The 16271-nt window shown below is 35.4% G+C and overlaps 1 protein-coding gene across 1 annotated transcript in view; it reads right to left on the bottom strand.

Annotated features, from left to right (window-relative positions):
* The window catches only part of MFS3 (major facilitator superfamily transporter 3), a 23425-nt gene extending 11918 nt beyond the window's left edge, over positions 1–11507 (bottom strand). The window contains exons 1-2 of the mRNA XM_017610662.1: positions 11387–11507; positions 7755–7981 (exon numbers count right to left, since the gene is read on the bottom strand). Coding sequence (XP_017466151.1) covers positions 7755–7981; positions 11387–11507 — 348 coding nt within the window. The remainder of the gene's footprint in view (positions 1–7754; positions 7982–11386) is intronic.
* Positions 11508–16271: the final 4764 nt, after the last annotated feature.

Genomic DNA, 16271 nt, shown 5'->3' with positions numbered 1-16271 from the left:
CGAACCGAACACTGATTTTGGTAATAAAATTCAATGATTTGCAAGCGTTGCTCGTTAGTAAGTCTATTCATGATGAAATGTCAAAGCATACTGAGCATCTTTCTCTTTGACACCATGTCTGAAATCCCACGTGATCTGTCAAATACTAATGCATGAAAATCCTAACCTCAAAAAAATCACCCGTTACATTTGGGCAGCCACAGAGTGGTGTTGTCTAGAAATTTGTATCGATAATGAGTTCAGCTTAATAAAAAAAACCTCACTATGTAACTGTAAAATGTAAAATGTACAAATCTGTACAAACTTACAAATCGTGTGATCCCTGCTTAAGATAGCCGAGTGACAGAAAATAAAGCAAGAAGGCTGACTTATTACTTGAATCATGAAATCGGGTGTATGTAACTACGAATCAGGACAAAGGTAAGACTCGGCTTGCGCTATTGTTTACATGATCGGTAATATCATTTATTCAAAAGTTTGGGGATTTTGTGTTTTGAGATTTTGTGTCACTGTCACCGAAAAAGTTTGGGGATTTCGTGTTTGGGGATTTTGATTTTGGGGATAATGTATTTGCGGATTTTTTTGAAGCTGGGGATTTTGTGTTTGGGGATTTTGTTTTCGGGGATTTCGTGACTCTTCCGTAAACTCAATTTCTGGTCAGAATTGTTGCATCCAACTCTCTCGCGAAATATTTACTAACATGTTAAATTTCCTACAAAATACATTTCATCCATTAAACAGATAAGTGAAGGTCGTGCGCTATTCGGATCTTAGGCTAATACATATTTACCTCATTCAGTAATTTTGTTTAATAAACATAAACTTTATTTTTGATGCATATATTTACATATACATACAAACATGTTAATAAACTTTAATTTTAGACACTGAAATTCATGCGGTGGTCGCCCATGTTGATAAATCTTTCCATCACTACTTCTGGCTTTACTTCAATACTATGTACGAAATAGTGTATTAGTAATCGGACATACATATGATATTTATGTATGTATATCTTTATCCCAGTGTGTGAGTGTCTCGATCGCAGATGGTATCTTAGTACCGGATTCAATTTTCAACTATCATTGCTGCTGCCAAAAGCCAATTCCGCTCCCAGCCATAATTTTCGTTGTTGTTTATTCCCTATCAAAACCTTACAAAAACTATGAGGCGGTTGATAGATTCGATGGTACATTTTGCTTCTAAGTGGATGTTGAGCTTAGGTAACATTAGAGTGGGATTGAAACTTTCAGGACGTGCACTCCAAATACGAGTCTTTGAATCTCTTGTGGCCAGGGACCGAAAATAACAACTTTTTTTTAAGAGTTAAATTTGGGCAAATATTTTTTAAGCCTGAAATTAAAGTCATTTTCGGATAATAAACAAACAGCTTATCCAAATTAAACAAGTTTGGTATCAAAAGGAAGAGGAATAAAATAGTTTTAAAACTGAAATGTCTAAACGAGGAAACCCAACTAATAATATTTCAATAAAAAATGTTATTTATTTACCATTGGTCAATAATATATGATGGGTCAAATATATGATTTAGTTTTGTATTAAATTAAATTGAGGTGGTAACCTTCGTTCGTCATTTCTGTTTAAAAGCTATTTCAGTCCACTTTCATTTGATACCAAACTTGTTTAACTTGGACAAGCGGTTTGTTTATTATCCGGAAAGAACTTTTATTTCGGACAAAAAAAAGTGATTTGGCCTAGTTTAACTCTTAAAAAAATAACTGTTATTTTCGGTCCCTGTGTGACCATTTCGATTAACGGTATGTATTAAGAAACTTTATATGTAGTACTTTTCACGGCTTTGATATGGTTGGCGATTACATTTCAAAAGCTAACAGAATGTTAATCTTTGTTCAAGTGTTAAGATAATAATAATAACAGATTGGCGCTTACGAACATGTTAGTGTATGGTCGAGCCTTTCCTTCGAATTTGTGGCGTGCGCCTTGATGTTGTCATACAAAGGGGAGCGATCTACAGTTTTACGCCGACTCCGGTATGTTAAGATAGGAAATCAAAGAAATGGTTCCAATTTTGTTTTAACTAATTACGATAGCTTTTAATGTGGACGGGGACTTTCCCCTTTCTCTATTCAACTTCGTTTGTGCAAATTATTAGAGTGCTTTTTATTGCGAACTATTTCCGATAAAGGAAGGATGATAGAAGGACCTAACCATTACCATCTAAACTGATGTCAATGGGGCCCTGCTGTCAAAGCAGACCTGCGTATCGATTACAGCGTCTTATGATCTTGTTAAATCTGCACTATAGAAAAGAAAGATGCCTTAAATTTAAAAGTGCCCAAAATAAGGAAGCTGGATTTTGGAAGGTTCTTCTTACGGAAATTTTTTTTTATCTTAGAATTTTCCTAACTTTCTCTTTCTGTCGTAGGGTTTTTAATTTTTTCATTGACCTTAACCTTGGACGTGCATTGTTAGTCGATTCGACTAACAACAATCGTGGTTCGCTTCGTATCTCTTCTCTCGTTTTTTATTTTGCGCTCTAGCAGAGTGTGGACGCTCAAAACTCAGCGAGCTGCAAGTACGTGTTTTGTGCATGCTTGGAAGACGAAATGACTAGCAATGAATTTAGTGTGACTTTTTGATTTTGTTGTAAAAAAATTTCTGTGATATGTTATTGAATTCCGACATATGCTTTATTTAACTTCTCGAAAAAACCCATATCTTTAAAGTTTAAGTTATTTTTGATAAAAATTGCGAACTTTTTTTTAACACCTTGCATTAAATTTATTACAGTACTTTCGTCTACATTTTTGTACTCATTTTTCCATCTATTTTGAAATCGATAGTATTTTTAGCAATTTTTATTGTTTTTCTAAGGCTTCTCTTCATAAGAGCCCAATATTTCTCGATCGGCCGAAGTTCGGGACAGTTAGGTGGATTAGCCTCTTTCGGTACAACTGTTACCCCATTTTCTTGATACCAGTCCATCGTTCTCCTTGAGTAATGCCTTGTAGCTAAATCAGGTCAAAACAAAATAGAACCTCGGTGCTTGCGAATAAATGGCAATAAATGCGATTCCAAGCATTTCTCTATATAAACGTTTGACTTAATTGTGCCCTGCGTCACAAATTCCGAACTTCTAAGGCCACAGCTGCAAATCGCCTGCCAGACCATAAGCTGCTTGGGAAATTTACCAATCTTCTGAGTTGAAAATTTCTTGTTAACGATGCCCTTTCTAAATGAAAATCCTTGACCGGGTATTTGAGAAAAGTCAGCTTTACAGTAAGTTTCGTCATCCATTACTAAGCAATCAAATTTAGTGAGAAATTGCTCATAGAGTTTTCGGGCACGCTTTTTAGCCAGTTAGTTATTCCTTCTTTTCTGATCCATTGGGTACTTTCTGAACCTTGTAGCTTTTTAATTTCAAGTTTTGTTTTACTCCTTTTACGGTTGATTTGGGGGTTCCAACAATTTTCGCCATGTCTCGAATAGAGGTGTTTGGTTTTTGCATACATTTCTTCTTGACCTCTTGCGCCAATTTCTTGTTAGCGGAACCTTTTTTTATTTTCTATATTTTCTAAGTATTTGGAGAGAATACGACGAGGTACGAATAGCAATAACGCGGCTGAAAAACCACAAAGCTGCTTGAGCTGACAGCCTGCCAGCTGAGCTATTCAAGTACGGTGGCGAGGAGTTGATAAGCTGAATGCATCAACTCTTGGTCAGAATATGGTCAGATGAACACATGCCCGACGACTGGAATTTAAGAGTGCTCTGCCCAATCCACAATAAAGGAGACCCCGCCATTCGCGCCAACTACCGCGGGATCAGCCTTCTAAGCATAGGTTACAAGGTCTTATCGAGCGTATTATGTGAAAGACTGAAGCCCACCGTCAATGAACTGATTGGGCCTTATTAGTGTGGCTTTAGACCTGACAAATCCACCATAGACCAGGTATTCACAATACGCCAAATCTTGGAAAAAACCCGCGAGAAAACGATCGACACTCACCACCTATTTGTCGACTTTAAAGCTGCTTTTGACAGCACTTAAAGGAGTTCCTTATACGCCGCTATGTCTGAATTTGGCATTCTCTCAAAACTCATACGGCTGTGTAAAAAGCCCCTGAGCAATACCACCAGCTCCGTCAGAATTGAGAAAGACCTCTCCGAGCCGTTCGCCACTAAGCGGGGTTTCAGACAAGGCGACTGCCTTTCATATGACTTCTTTAATCTGATGCTGGAGAAGATAATACGAGCTGCAGAACTGAACCGCTCAGGAACAATTTACTACAAGAGCGTGCAATTGCTGGCTTATGCCGATGACATCGATATCATCGGTATCAAAACCCGCGAAGTGTGTTCTGCCTTTTCCAAGTTTGATAAGGAAGCAAAGCGAATGGGTCTGGTGGTAAACGAACAAAAGACGAAGTATATCCTGTCATCAAATAAACAGTCAGATTCGCGCCTTGGCACCCACCTCACTGTTGACAGTTAAAATTTCGAGAAAGTAGAGAATTTCGTTTACTTGGGAACCAGCATTAACACCGATAATAATGTCAGCATTGAAATCCAACGGAATCACACTTTCCAACAAGTGCTACTTGCTGGACTGAGTAGGAAATTCAGGAGTAAAGTCCTCTCTCGACGTACGAAAACCACGCTCTATAAGTCACTCATCATGCCCGTGCTGGTATATGGCGCAGAAGCATGGACAATGACAACATCCGATGAGGCGGCTCTTGGGGTGTTTGAGAGAAAGATTTTGCGGAAGATTTACGGTCCTTTACGCGTTGGCGACGGCGAGTACCGCAGACGATGGAACGATGAGCTGTATGAGCTTTACAACGATATGGACATAATGCAGCGAATTAAAATACAGCGGCTCCGCTGGCTTGGACATGTCGTTCGAATGGACAGAAAGTATTCAACTCGGAACCCGCTGGTGGTAGCAGAGGAAGAGGGAGGCCCCCACTGCGATGGAAAGATCAGGTGGAGAAGGACTTGGCTTCACTTGGCCTTTCCAATTGGCGTCACTTGGCACAGAAGAGAAACGACTGGCGTGCTTTGCTGAACTCGGTCAAAATCGCTTAGGCGGTTACAGCGCCAAATAAGAAGAAGAAGATTTGGAGAGAATTAAACTCCGAACTTTTTCTTGTTTTGACGACATTTTCGGACGGGACGAACTAGTAAATATTTGGATTCAGTACTCATTTTGACAGATTTGTAAATGTAGAATAAGGGCCTTATTCTGTATCACGAACGATAGGCAAAACGAACGATTCGTCTGCAGACGACAACCTCTCAGATTGCGATTTTAAACTCTATCAGTCGTATTCGTCTTGCTTTTCATACATTACGTTGCAATGGTCTCGGTTGGCTTTAAACCGGCTAAAATGATGCCGCCGGACTAATTTTTGAAGCATTCCTCTGCAGATGAATCGTTCGTGTTGCCTACCGTTCGTGATACAGAATAAGGCTGTAAATATTTTTTTCTTATTATCAATGCTTACCAAGGCCAAACAAATGTGTGCAAGAAAGGTCGTTTTTTTCTGGGACAGTCTTTATATACGAAGTAGCGAGCCACCCATCAAACGCCACTGAGTTATGCGCATTGGTTGGCTTGCTTACATTGACATTGTTTGATACTTCCTACTCTGGAACGAGATATTCAGCAACTATGAGTCAGAGGCGGTTCAAGAATCTATTGACATCATTACGGTTTGATGACAAAATGACTAGAATTGCTCGCATAAGCGATAGATTTACTCATATAAGACATGTCTGGGATATTATTATTGATAACTGTCGTGGAAACTAAAATCCAGAATTATATTTGACAATAGATGAGCATCTGCTCGCTTTTCGCGGTCACTCGTCTTTTCGAATGTACATTCCCAATAAGCCATCAAAATACGGGCCGAAAATTGTCATGCTGTGTGATAGTGGAACGAACTATATGGTAAACGCCATTCTTATTTGGGTAAAGAGACTAACATGACAAATTTACCTATAGCCGAATACTTTGTTAAGGAACTTACAAAACCGGTTTATGGAAGTAACAGGAACATAACGATGGACAACTTGTTCACTTCGATAGAGCTTGCAAAAAATCGTATACAACAACCATATAAGCTAAGTATTGTCGGTATGTTGCGCGGTACTAAAAGAAAAATCTTGAATGAGTTTCGTAACCAGAGAGGTCGTTCTGGAGGAACATCTATGTTCTGTTTTGATAATAATCTAACTTTACTATCCTATAAACCCAAACCAAGCAAAATGGTTTAGCTTTTATCGTCATGCAATGAAGAAGCTTCAATTAATGAGTTTACTGGTAAGCCTTCTATGGTCGAGCTTTACAATAAAACTAAAGGTGGCGTGGACACTCTCGATCAGATGTGTAGTGTCATGTCGTGTTTACGCAAGACCAATCGTTGGCCGCTATGCATTTATGAGATGTTAAATATGGCGTTCATTAATAGATACGTAATTTACTTACATTTTTATGTGTTAAACTCGAATAAGAAGCCACTATCTTGGAGAAATTTTCTTAAGAAGTTATACAGTGATCTGGTTTAGCCACATATGACGCAACTGTGACCCTAATATTATCAAATAAACTTCGTCGAAATATCGAAAATATACTACCTCAAGAAGAAATACAAAGTATTGCTACAGAAAACATACAAAAAGGAAGATTTGCAGCTTTTGTGATTATAAAAAGCACCGAATGACTAAGTCATGCTGTAAATATTGCCAAAAAAGTATTTATCAATTTTAGTCCGCTTTCAATGATTTTCAACGTTTTGCTTTTATGTGGCAAGCACAATAACCATACCGAGTTTGGTACAAATTGGTTGAACGGTTACCGAGATACATATATGTGATCATAAGTGGACGGTGCCACCCCCATTTTCCAAAATTTTATTACAGACGTATTTCTTGGTTAAGAATTGTTGCAAGCATCAATTTTGAATAAATTAGCATTTACTGATTTATCGAAGATTTTGTATTTCTCTAAATTACCGTTATATGGGATGTGGGCGTGGTTATTGTCCGATTTTAAAAATTTTCGGCCATTTGGTATGTTGTAGGAAGGCCAACAACTGTGCCAAGTTTGAAAGAAATTGGTGCAGCGGTTACCAAGATATACACATGTCGATTTCTCTTTCCATTCTGATCATTTATGTATACATTTGTGTATATCTATCTCGATTCGTTTTGGCTGTTACAAACAACCGTTATGTGAACAAAATTAATATACCCTTGTGCACAAGTGCGCTCGGGTATAAAAATAAGCCTTTTGTATAACATGATCTTTAGAAGAGTACAAAAACTGAAGTCATTTACCTTTTTGTGTATTATATGTAATGGGGAAAAGAATATGTATTTAATACTTTGCTAATGTGTTTAAAAAATAAACAAAAACTCAAAATCATCAAACGAATTTCCTTTTTAACTATTGTTTATTTCTTATTTAAACCTAAAGGTGGTGTTAGTCGCTTCGACTAAAAGCGCAGTTGCCCACGGACGTAAAAACGGAGAACGTGTCAGCTGACACGATCTATCTTATGGGATCTGTGTGTCAACAAAAAATCACCACGGCGTGACCGTGACGTATACGTTGCTTCTCTCTCTTTCTATCAACAGCAAACTTGATATGTTTCTTCGTACTTCCACGCTACGCAACGTACACGTTCGTGGGTAACCGCGCTCTAACAAAGCCCGCCGACATGGTCAAAAGAGCGAAACACTTCCAGGGTTAAGATACTAACCTCTTGCTTGCTTGCACTCCCACCGCCTGGGCTCTCGCAAACTTCTTCTTGCGATTGAATAACGACACTCGTGTTATGAATTGTATGTTCAATGTTATGTCCTGCCTCGATGGCTGTGTGATTCAACATAGCTACCATGGCGACACTGAGATTTACTTTCAGACCATAAATGATCGCCATACCACAAGAGCCTAGTATGGCTAGTATATAACGGGCAGGAAGGCATTCTGTAAATGAAAAAGAGATAAATATGAATAATTTGATTCAGTGGTTACTTATCGTTTCGTTGTTTATAATTAATCCCTAATTAGTGTTAGGCTAAAGATTTTGAAAAGTTCAGACGATTCCAATGTGAAGGTGTTTAGTACATACGTATGCCGAATTGCAAATTGAAATCCCCAATTTATTATCTAACTACTTATACATACATATGTATTTGTATGTATGCATGTCTATGTACATACATATATGTATGTATGTCGTCGCTAAGTCAGTAAAAATTTTAAAATTTACTGTTCTGAAGCGTGCGTCAGCTAACTTTCTAGGTACCATAAGAGTAGGCGAATGATTTCACTTAATTGATGATTGATTATGGTGATTTAAAAATATCGAATCACCTGCCGTTGAATTCATATATATATGTATATACAGGGCCGCCAAGAGAAAAACCGGGCCCGGTAGTAAATATGTGTGGAAAACCTACCGACAAAAAAGGTAATTTTTTAACGAATTTAACGAAGTATGTGAAGTATGATTTCTTTGTTAAAAAGTTCGTCTAAATCAGTGTTGCCAGGTCTTCGGCATGAGAAAACGTGCCTCTTGGTCTGAAAAAACGTCATTTTCCTACCGAAAAACGTCTTTTTCAAATGCATGCACACAGAAATGTTCTTATTAAACTTTTATTGTACATAAAGGTATATTAAAATGTCGTTTCGACAGAGCACATGTAAAAATTCATTGTAAACTGGTTTGATATCGTTAATATAAAAATCATTTTATACATAGGTAAATACATTTTGTTTAAACATTTCTCAGATAGTTTTTAAATTTAAGTACATACATACATATGTAAAGTATATATGCATATGTACATACATATGTACATAAATTCATATATACTGCTTAGAAAAAATTTTATGAATACATTTCAAAAAACTCAAGTAAACGCTTATTATGCTTTAACTTTAGGCCTAAGCACGAACATTTATTTAATTTCATGAGATCCGAAAGTGTGAGCGTAAGTACTTACTCTACAAGCAAATAGTACGCTATACACTGAATATATTTTTCATAGAGAAAAATTACTGGGAAGGTAAAAAACGTCATTTTTTACACAAAAAACGTCCAAACGTCAACAGGATAAAAAAACGTTCAAATGACGTTAAAAACGTCAACCTGGCAACGCTGGTCTAAATTATGTTCACATAAAAGGATTGAAATTCCTTAATTTCTCCCAAATTACTGAATCGAAATCAATAGCGCTCACACTTGCTTTCATGGTTTCTGTCAGGGACGGAAAATAGTAATTATTTTTTAAATTTTAACCCAAAAAATCAAATAGTTGTAATCGTCGTAAAACAATTTTAATAATACTTACGTATTTGTGTTCGTACGTCGTACTGTAATTTACAATGATTTTTATTTCTTGAGTTTAACCAATAAATTATGCTTTTTTAATAATTAATATCTGAACTTTATTTTTTCGCTGAAAGGAAATTATTATTACTTCATTTTTGTTTTTTCGATAAAAAATAATGATTATTTTATGATTTCGATTTTTCGCTCAAAGATAGAAATTATTATTGAGTTTAATTTTTCACTTATGAATAATGATCATTCAATAAACTGAAAAGCTATACCAGCATGATGTCCGACGTGGGGGGAGGGGGGTGCAATAACACAAATGGCAATAACGCAAAATTTGCTTTATTTCTCTTTTAATTGGGAAACATTACCAAAATCTGAGTTTTGCTTTAATTCCAACAAAGGTTGGAAATAAAACAAATTTTGCATTATTTCTCATTGCTAGAGATGGTTGGTTAAATACTCTTTGTGGGTAAAAACGGAATATTTAAACAACTTTTTGACGGATACTGCGATTTTTGAAGCCTCATAATGTGTTCATGTTGCTAGCAGCGTTACCATGTTGTTAATATTTAAAAATAAATTAGGGAATTTCTAGATGGGAGTTTCTTTCACAGTAAATGGATGTAAATTAGTACATATAAAGAATGCAATTTTACTTCGAAGTACAAAGGATAATGGCATATGTACTTACGTTTATGGTAATTCTCATCCCTATCCCAAAACTGAAAATTTATCTAAATTTATGTATGTATATTGCGTTAACATTATTAAATGTTTTTATTTAGGTAATAAATTCAACAAACCTATCAATTGCATCATCAATTGAATTGCACAATACATTTTTTTTTTTAATTTGGACTTGTTAATTTTTCACCATTAATTTCAATAAATTTCGAGTTAAATACTCCAAAAGATTCAAAAAATCAGCACTTGGTTTATAAAAGACCTCCTTCAGATATGCAATTAACGAAAGTGAATTATTGTCTTTCCCTTCACTCGTCCTGAAACCGAATTCCTCCAAACCCATTTTCGACACAAGGTAACCTGCAAAATTCTCCAGCCAATCAAACTCGATATCGTTAGGTGGTATTTTTGCAGCTTCCAAATGCGCAACTTATTTCTTTTTATTATTTTTAAAAAAATATTTTCTTAATTAATTTCTTTATACACCCGTTTTAAATTTGAATTATTATTATAATAAATTTGACTTACTGTTCGCATTTCGGTCAATCGCTCAAATTAATTATTAAAGAAATATCGAAAGAAAACAACAAATTTTGTTTACTTTTGAATACGGTTTCGGCGAGGGCGCTATAAAGACACAGGTATACACTTTTGAAAGAAATATGTGTTGAGTCAAATCGGTTTATTGGAAATGTGGTTCTTACATTGGTATAAACCTTCTTTTTTATACCACGGCTAACACTATCAGTTGACGTCGTTTAAAATTTATAATTTTTTAATGTTTAATGCTGTTTAAGCACGTGTGCTTTTAAATATCAAAAAGCGGATTAAATTGTATGAAAATTGCGGAGCAGATACATTTATATGTATGTATTTATTAGTCAAACTAATAGTTGTGAAATAAACTTTAACTTTTTTAGGCTCAGTCATGGGAAGATCTAAAAATCAAAAAATATGGAAGCATTTTACATATAGTGCAAGTGATACAAAATCATTTACTTGCTTGCAATACGGTTTATAAATGGCCAATTGTTAATAAAATGGCAAAACATTTAACGAATTGCTGTAAATGTCCAACTATGGTGAAATGGAAAATTGGTAGAACGAATCCAGATGAACTTGCAACATGTTCAAAAGAAAATTCGATTTAGTCTACTTTCTTTAGTCTGGAAATAATTTGCAATACAAATTTGCAATGCAATGATGCTAGGCCATTTGCACCGGATCGCGAATAGCCCTATTGCTTTTGCCGTCACCCACCCCCTTTTCAAAATATTGAAGCCGTTGCTCAACAAAATTTGGCACGTTTACCAGTGGGTTTGAGATGCAGATGCGCCCCTTCACATACATTTTTACTTTACCCCAAATGGGGTTTAGAATGGGGGAATATCGCGCTAAACGTAGCAGTTGTGCTCGTCCATCGGAAGGATCACCCACAGCATTCTCAATTCTGGGGTGACATGTATCATTATCAAATACCATTTCTAAGTCGTCCAGGTGTTTTCCCTGCTCATCCCAACGATGCAAAACAGAGGCTATCCATGCACTACATGTTTCGTTTTTGAAGGGGCTCCCTGTCGATCGATTGTTTGGCCTTAAACGCATTACATAGTTATTGACAGTGTCGAGTAAATGATTTAAACAGATTCAAGCAAGTCATTATGAACTACAGATGTGTATACATAGGTTATAACCAGAAAAACTTACCAAACAATCAAAAGAGTATTCTTTGACGAAAATATGGACTTTATAATTCGTGGTAAAGTTTTTTCGGAACTCGACCAAGATAGTTTTCATCGGAATATCGGCCAGCTTTAATTTCTTGACTTCTTAACTTTAGTTTGTTACTGTAATAATAAGACGTAATTTGCAAACTGCAACGATGAAGATCATAATCTTCTAAAAATTTAAGTCCCCGTTTTGAAACTCGTTTTACAGCGACTTCATTAAATAATTATTACCGAGATAAGCGTCTTTAAATTAATTATTGTATGGTACATAATGATTTAACTTTTATATCTCATTTCGAAATGACGCTTTCTCATTTTCAAAAAACACTTTTGCATTTTCATGTGTGTGGCGGCCGCTGTGGTTTAGTGGTAAGCAGCGCGCGCTTCCCCTCCGCAACGCCTGGGTTCAAACCCTGGTCAAAGCAACATCGCAAAAATATAGAAAAATTGTTTTTTCTTAACAGCGGTCGTCCCTCGGCAGGCAATGGCAAACCTCCGAGTGTATTTCTGCCATGAAAAACGCTTCTCATACAAAAAAATACAATCGCCGTTCGGAGTCGGCGTAAAACTGTAGGTCCCTCCGCTTTGTGCGACAACATCAAGGGGCACGCCACAAATCGGAGGAGAAGCTCGGCCAAACACTAACATATGTGTAAGCGCCAATATATTATTATTATTATTTTCATGTGACGCTTTTCTAATTAAAATTAACTATTCTCATTTCCAATTGACACATTCGCAATTACAATTGACAATTCTCATTTACAATTGACTATTCTCAATTACAAATGACGCTTTCGCATTTCCATTTGAAGCTTTCTCATTTACAACTCATTATTCTTATTTACAACTGACACTTTCGCATTTACAATTAACTATTATCATTTACAAAAAATACTTTCTCATTTACAACTGACTATTCTCAATTCCAAATGACGCTTTCGCATTTTCATTTGACGTTTTCTCATTTACATTTCACTAATCTCAATTACAATTGACTATTCTTACTTTATGACTTATGCAATGTGAACTAGTTAAGCTGAAACGCAAACTGGTAGCATTCTAGTTCAAAACTGGTAGCTTTCCCTGCAGGGTACGTACATATGTGAGTAAAAAGAAGTATTGAAAACATGTTTTGTTACTAATTGTCGAACAACTAATCCGGAAGGGAATGAATGATTGGGCGTCTTTCCGAAATTACCCATGACAATAAAATTCAATTAGATAATGTAGCGTTATCGGAATATTAAAATTTGCTTGTTTGTAATTTATGGGTCGTGGTAGCCGATGTATTTTACGAACAAAAACATCAAAAAAATTTTCCAGTGATAGGACTAACTTGGAGGGCACTCGGCAACAACAAACGTATCCAATTTGTTAAGGTACTTTTATTAAAAACACTGATATCCTTTGAAAGCCCAAAAATATTTTTCTTTTAAATATGGCACTTTTTTCACATGTCAGTACCGGTAAGAAGGAAAAAAGATAATTAAACCATGCACGATTTATAATTACTAGTATCGCCCAGTTGTCGAAATTCGACATCTTTTTTCATACACTTTTGAATTTTACCTGTCACCAATACTAACTCCTTTATGCGAATTACTATTTTGAGGCCCACCAGCATAATTTTATAGCGAATTTACAGGAAAACTTAAAATCGAATTATGAACGTTAATACCGGATTGATTAATGCTAATTTTACCAAGTCTCCTCCAAATTTCTTCAGTAGCTTTTGAAATTAGACCGAAAAAGGAACTTCGATTTTCATTTATAAAAATATGCATATGTATTTGTATGTATAGATGAGATGTTCATCACTGACTAATATGTCAAACATATACCAATTCAGACTGTAAATACGTTTTTAGATTATATTTGTCTCAGAGCCTCTTGGAGGTTAAAAACTAAATTGCCCACATCTACATAAACTCTTTATTTTTTTTATTAGAATCGGTAATGGTTGAGAAAGTATCTTGAAGGTTTACAACAAAAGATAATATTTCCTTCTCTAACGGTGGTTTCACACGTTTTTTTGTCAAGACTGGGCCAAAGCCCCATATTTTCTCATCACACGACTGGGCTACCAAGTTACACCAAATTTTATGTTACTATGTATTCTAAAAGTGAAACAAATCTGATCATAAATATGATTATTTAGGATAGCTCTCAATCCTTCTAAAAACTTTTGCACAAAACAACAATCACTCAATGCGATTTTAATATCTGGGAGAAAATGGTACCCAATTGAATGATTCTTGCGATTTTATATGTGTATAAATGTAGGTGTATAAAATTCCATTAGCTTATAATAAGTGATTCCCGAGATAACCGATATGAGAATTTCAGTTTGTATGGGCGGTGCCACGCCCCCTTTTCCAAAATCTACCACTCTTCGTCATAAGTACGGTATTGACAACATATGTTGCTGTGTCAACAGATAAGCGATAAGAATTTCAGTTTGTATGGGCGGTGCCACGCCCCCTTTCCCATTATGTACCATTTTTCGCCTTAAATGCAATTGCAAGAGCATTTGATGATTTTATACAACTATTGCGTACTGATTTCGTCGAAAATTATTTTAATGCCACCGACGCAGCGCCATATATCGAGCCCTAACCGTCAAAAACATGTAAGCGAAATTTTTTCCATTTTATTTTTTTGATGCAGAATTGCGTCTAGATGCTCTAGGGGCATTTCTGCATCAAAAAGAAAATTTTTGAAAAATATGTCGCTTACGTTTTTTTGGCGGTTAGAGCTCGATTTGGTAAAATCAGCAAAGGCAGTGAAGGTATTTTACCCAAAGTTACTGCACGTTACTTGTTTGGCACGCAATGCATCGAGTGGCTGAAGATGTAAGAACTCGCTTCAGTGATGTTGACGATTTAATATCGAATTGAAAAAGTATTTTTAAAATTTGCTGAATCATTGGCTGAAAAAGTGCATCTTGCGGAGACTGCTGTTACTACTATTCAAGGTGTGCAGGGAGAACTTGGGCAAAAAACTATAGAAAAATTGGATACCATTCTAGAAAAAATAAGGGGTTTAGGGACCTAAGAGTAAGTAGCTAAATGGCCGCAAGTGGCAGCTGTTAAGCAGGGCTCATACGACTTGTACATTTATACATTTTGGCAGTTACAGAGTGGTGTTGTCTGCAAATTCTTTTATTGAGCGGAGCACAAATTTCTTAACACCACCACTATGTGACTGCCAAATTGTACTAATCTGTATAAATGTACAAATCGTGTGTTCCATGCTTACAAGCTATAATACCAATGAAATAGCTTGCTTCAAGTACGCCCTAATCACCAGTGTTGACGTAGAAAGAACGTTCTTCTTATACAAAACATTTTTGCGGCCAAATAGGAATGAAAACTTTAAAGAAATATTTTCTTGTTTGCTAATAAAGCCCTGAACAAAGCAAATTAAAAAAAAAAAAACATTATGGAAAACAAATATGTGTTTTTAATTTATTGTAAATGATTTTTTTTTACTTTTTACCTTAAGTGCATAATTTTTTTAATACATATTTTAAAGTTTTAGATATGTATATATTTAATTATTTTGAGTTGTTCGTGAAAATTACAATATATCCTTGTGTTAATTTTAAACATGTAATAAAATATGAAAAGTAGATAAAAAAAAATTAAAAGAGCAAAACAAATGCGAGAAGTCTTTTTGCATATTTTGTTTGTTTTTAATAAATATTTTTGAGTTTTATATTTTTGATTTTTTAGTGCATATTATATGCGCATAATTTCGATTTTTAGTGCATAAAAATCCGGGCCCTACTTATGGTATTATTTTCCATATAAATACACTTAAATGTATGTGGGTCTGGCCAGACAACATTCGACCGTACGAAGGTTATCGGAACGTCTGACCGAAAGATGGTTAAAATGCTAATGTAAACGAAACAGGAAGTTTTAAGTTACACAATTTTTACATCAATCTACTCAAATTTCCTCAAATCAAAAAACTTATAACACTGTGCGACAGCCGAAACCAGCCCGGACTTGGTTAACATTTTCTGAAACTATACCCATCCAGTATTAAAACACTCGATGGATTTGCAAAGTTAGTTATGGCCTACTAAAGTTTTCATGCCTCGGCCTAAGTAGTTTTCAAAAAAAATCGAAAAAATTGTTAAAATAAATAATTAGCTCCCGCCTTCAAGTAACCCAGAAAAAGGCAATTTTGGTCGTTAGAGGATTGATATATTATAGAAAATTATTCTTTGGAAAATTTTACTAGGGGTCTTCTCAGGCAAAAACTTCATGTAAAAGTCTCTATAAAATTCTAACAAAAAATCTATGGCAAGAAGGAATAACAGCCAAACTCGATTTAAAATTTTTTTTTGAAAAAACCAAGTTTTTTTGCTGATTTTTTATTTGTTTTTGTTATTTTATGGCCTTATAACAATTATATTCAACAATTTTTAATGCGCTTGAGGCCGTTTTTAATGAAAAACTTTTGTGGAAAAGCAACAATAATGTGGAAAAATGGTAGAAGTGAT

The sequence above is a fragment of the Rhagoletis zephyria genome, unplaced genomic scaffold, assembly GCF_001687245.7.
Source record: "Rhagoletis zephyria isolate East Lansing unplaced genomic scaffold, Rhagoletis_zephyria_1.1 Rzeph_scaffold_00330, whole genome shotgun sequence".
Lineage (NCBI taxonomy): Eukaryota > Metazoa > Arthropoda > Insecta > Diptera > Tephritidae > Rhagoletis > Rhagoletis zephyria.
This window is presented reverse-complemented; position numbering and strand designations above follow the sequence as displayed.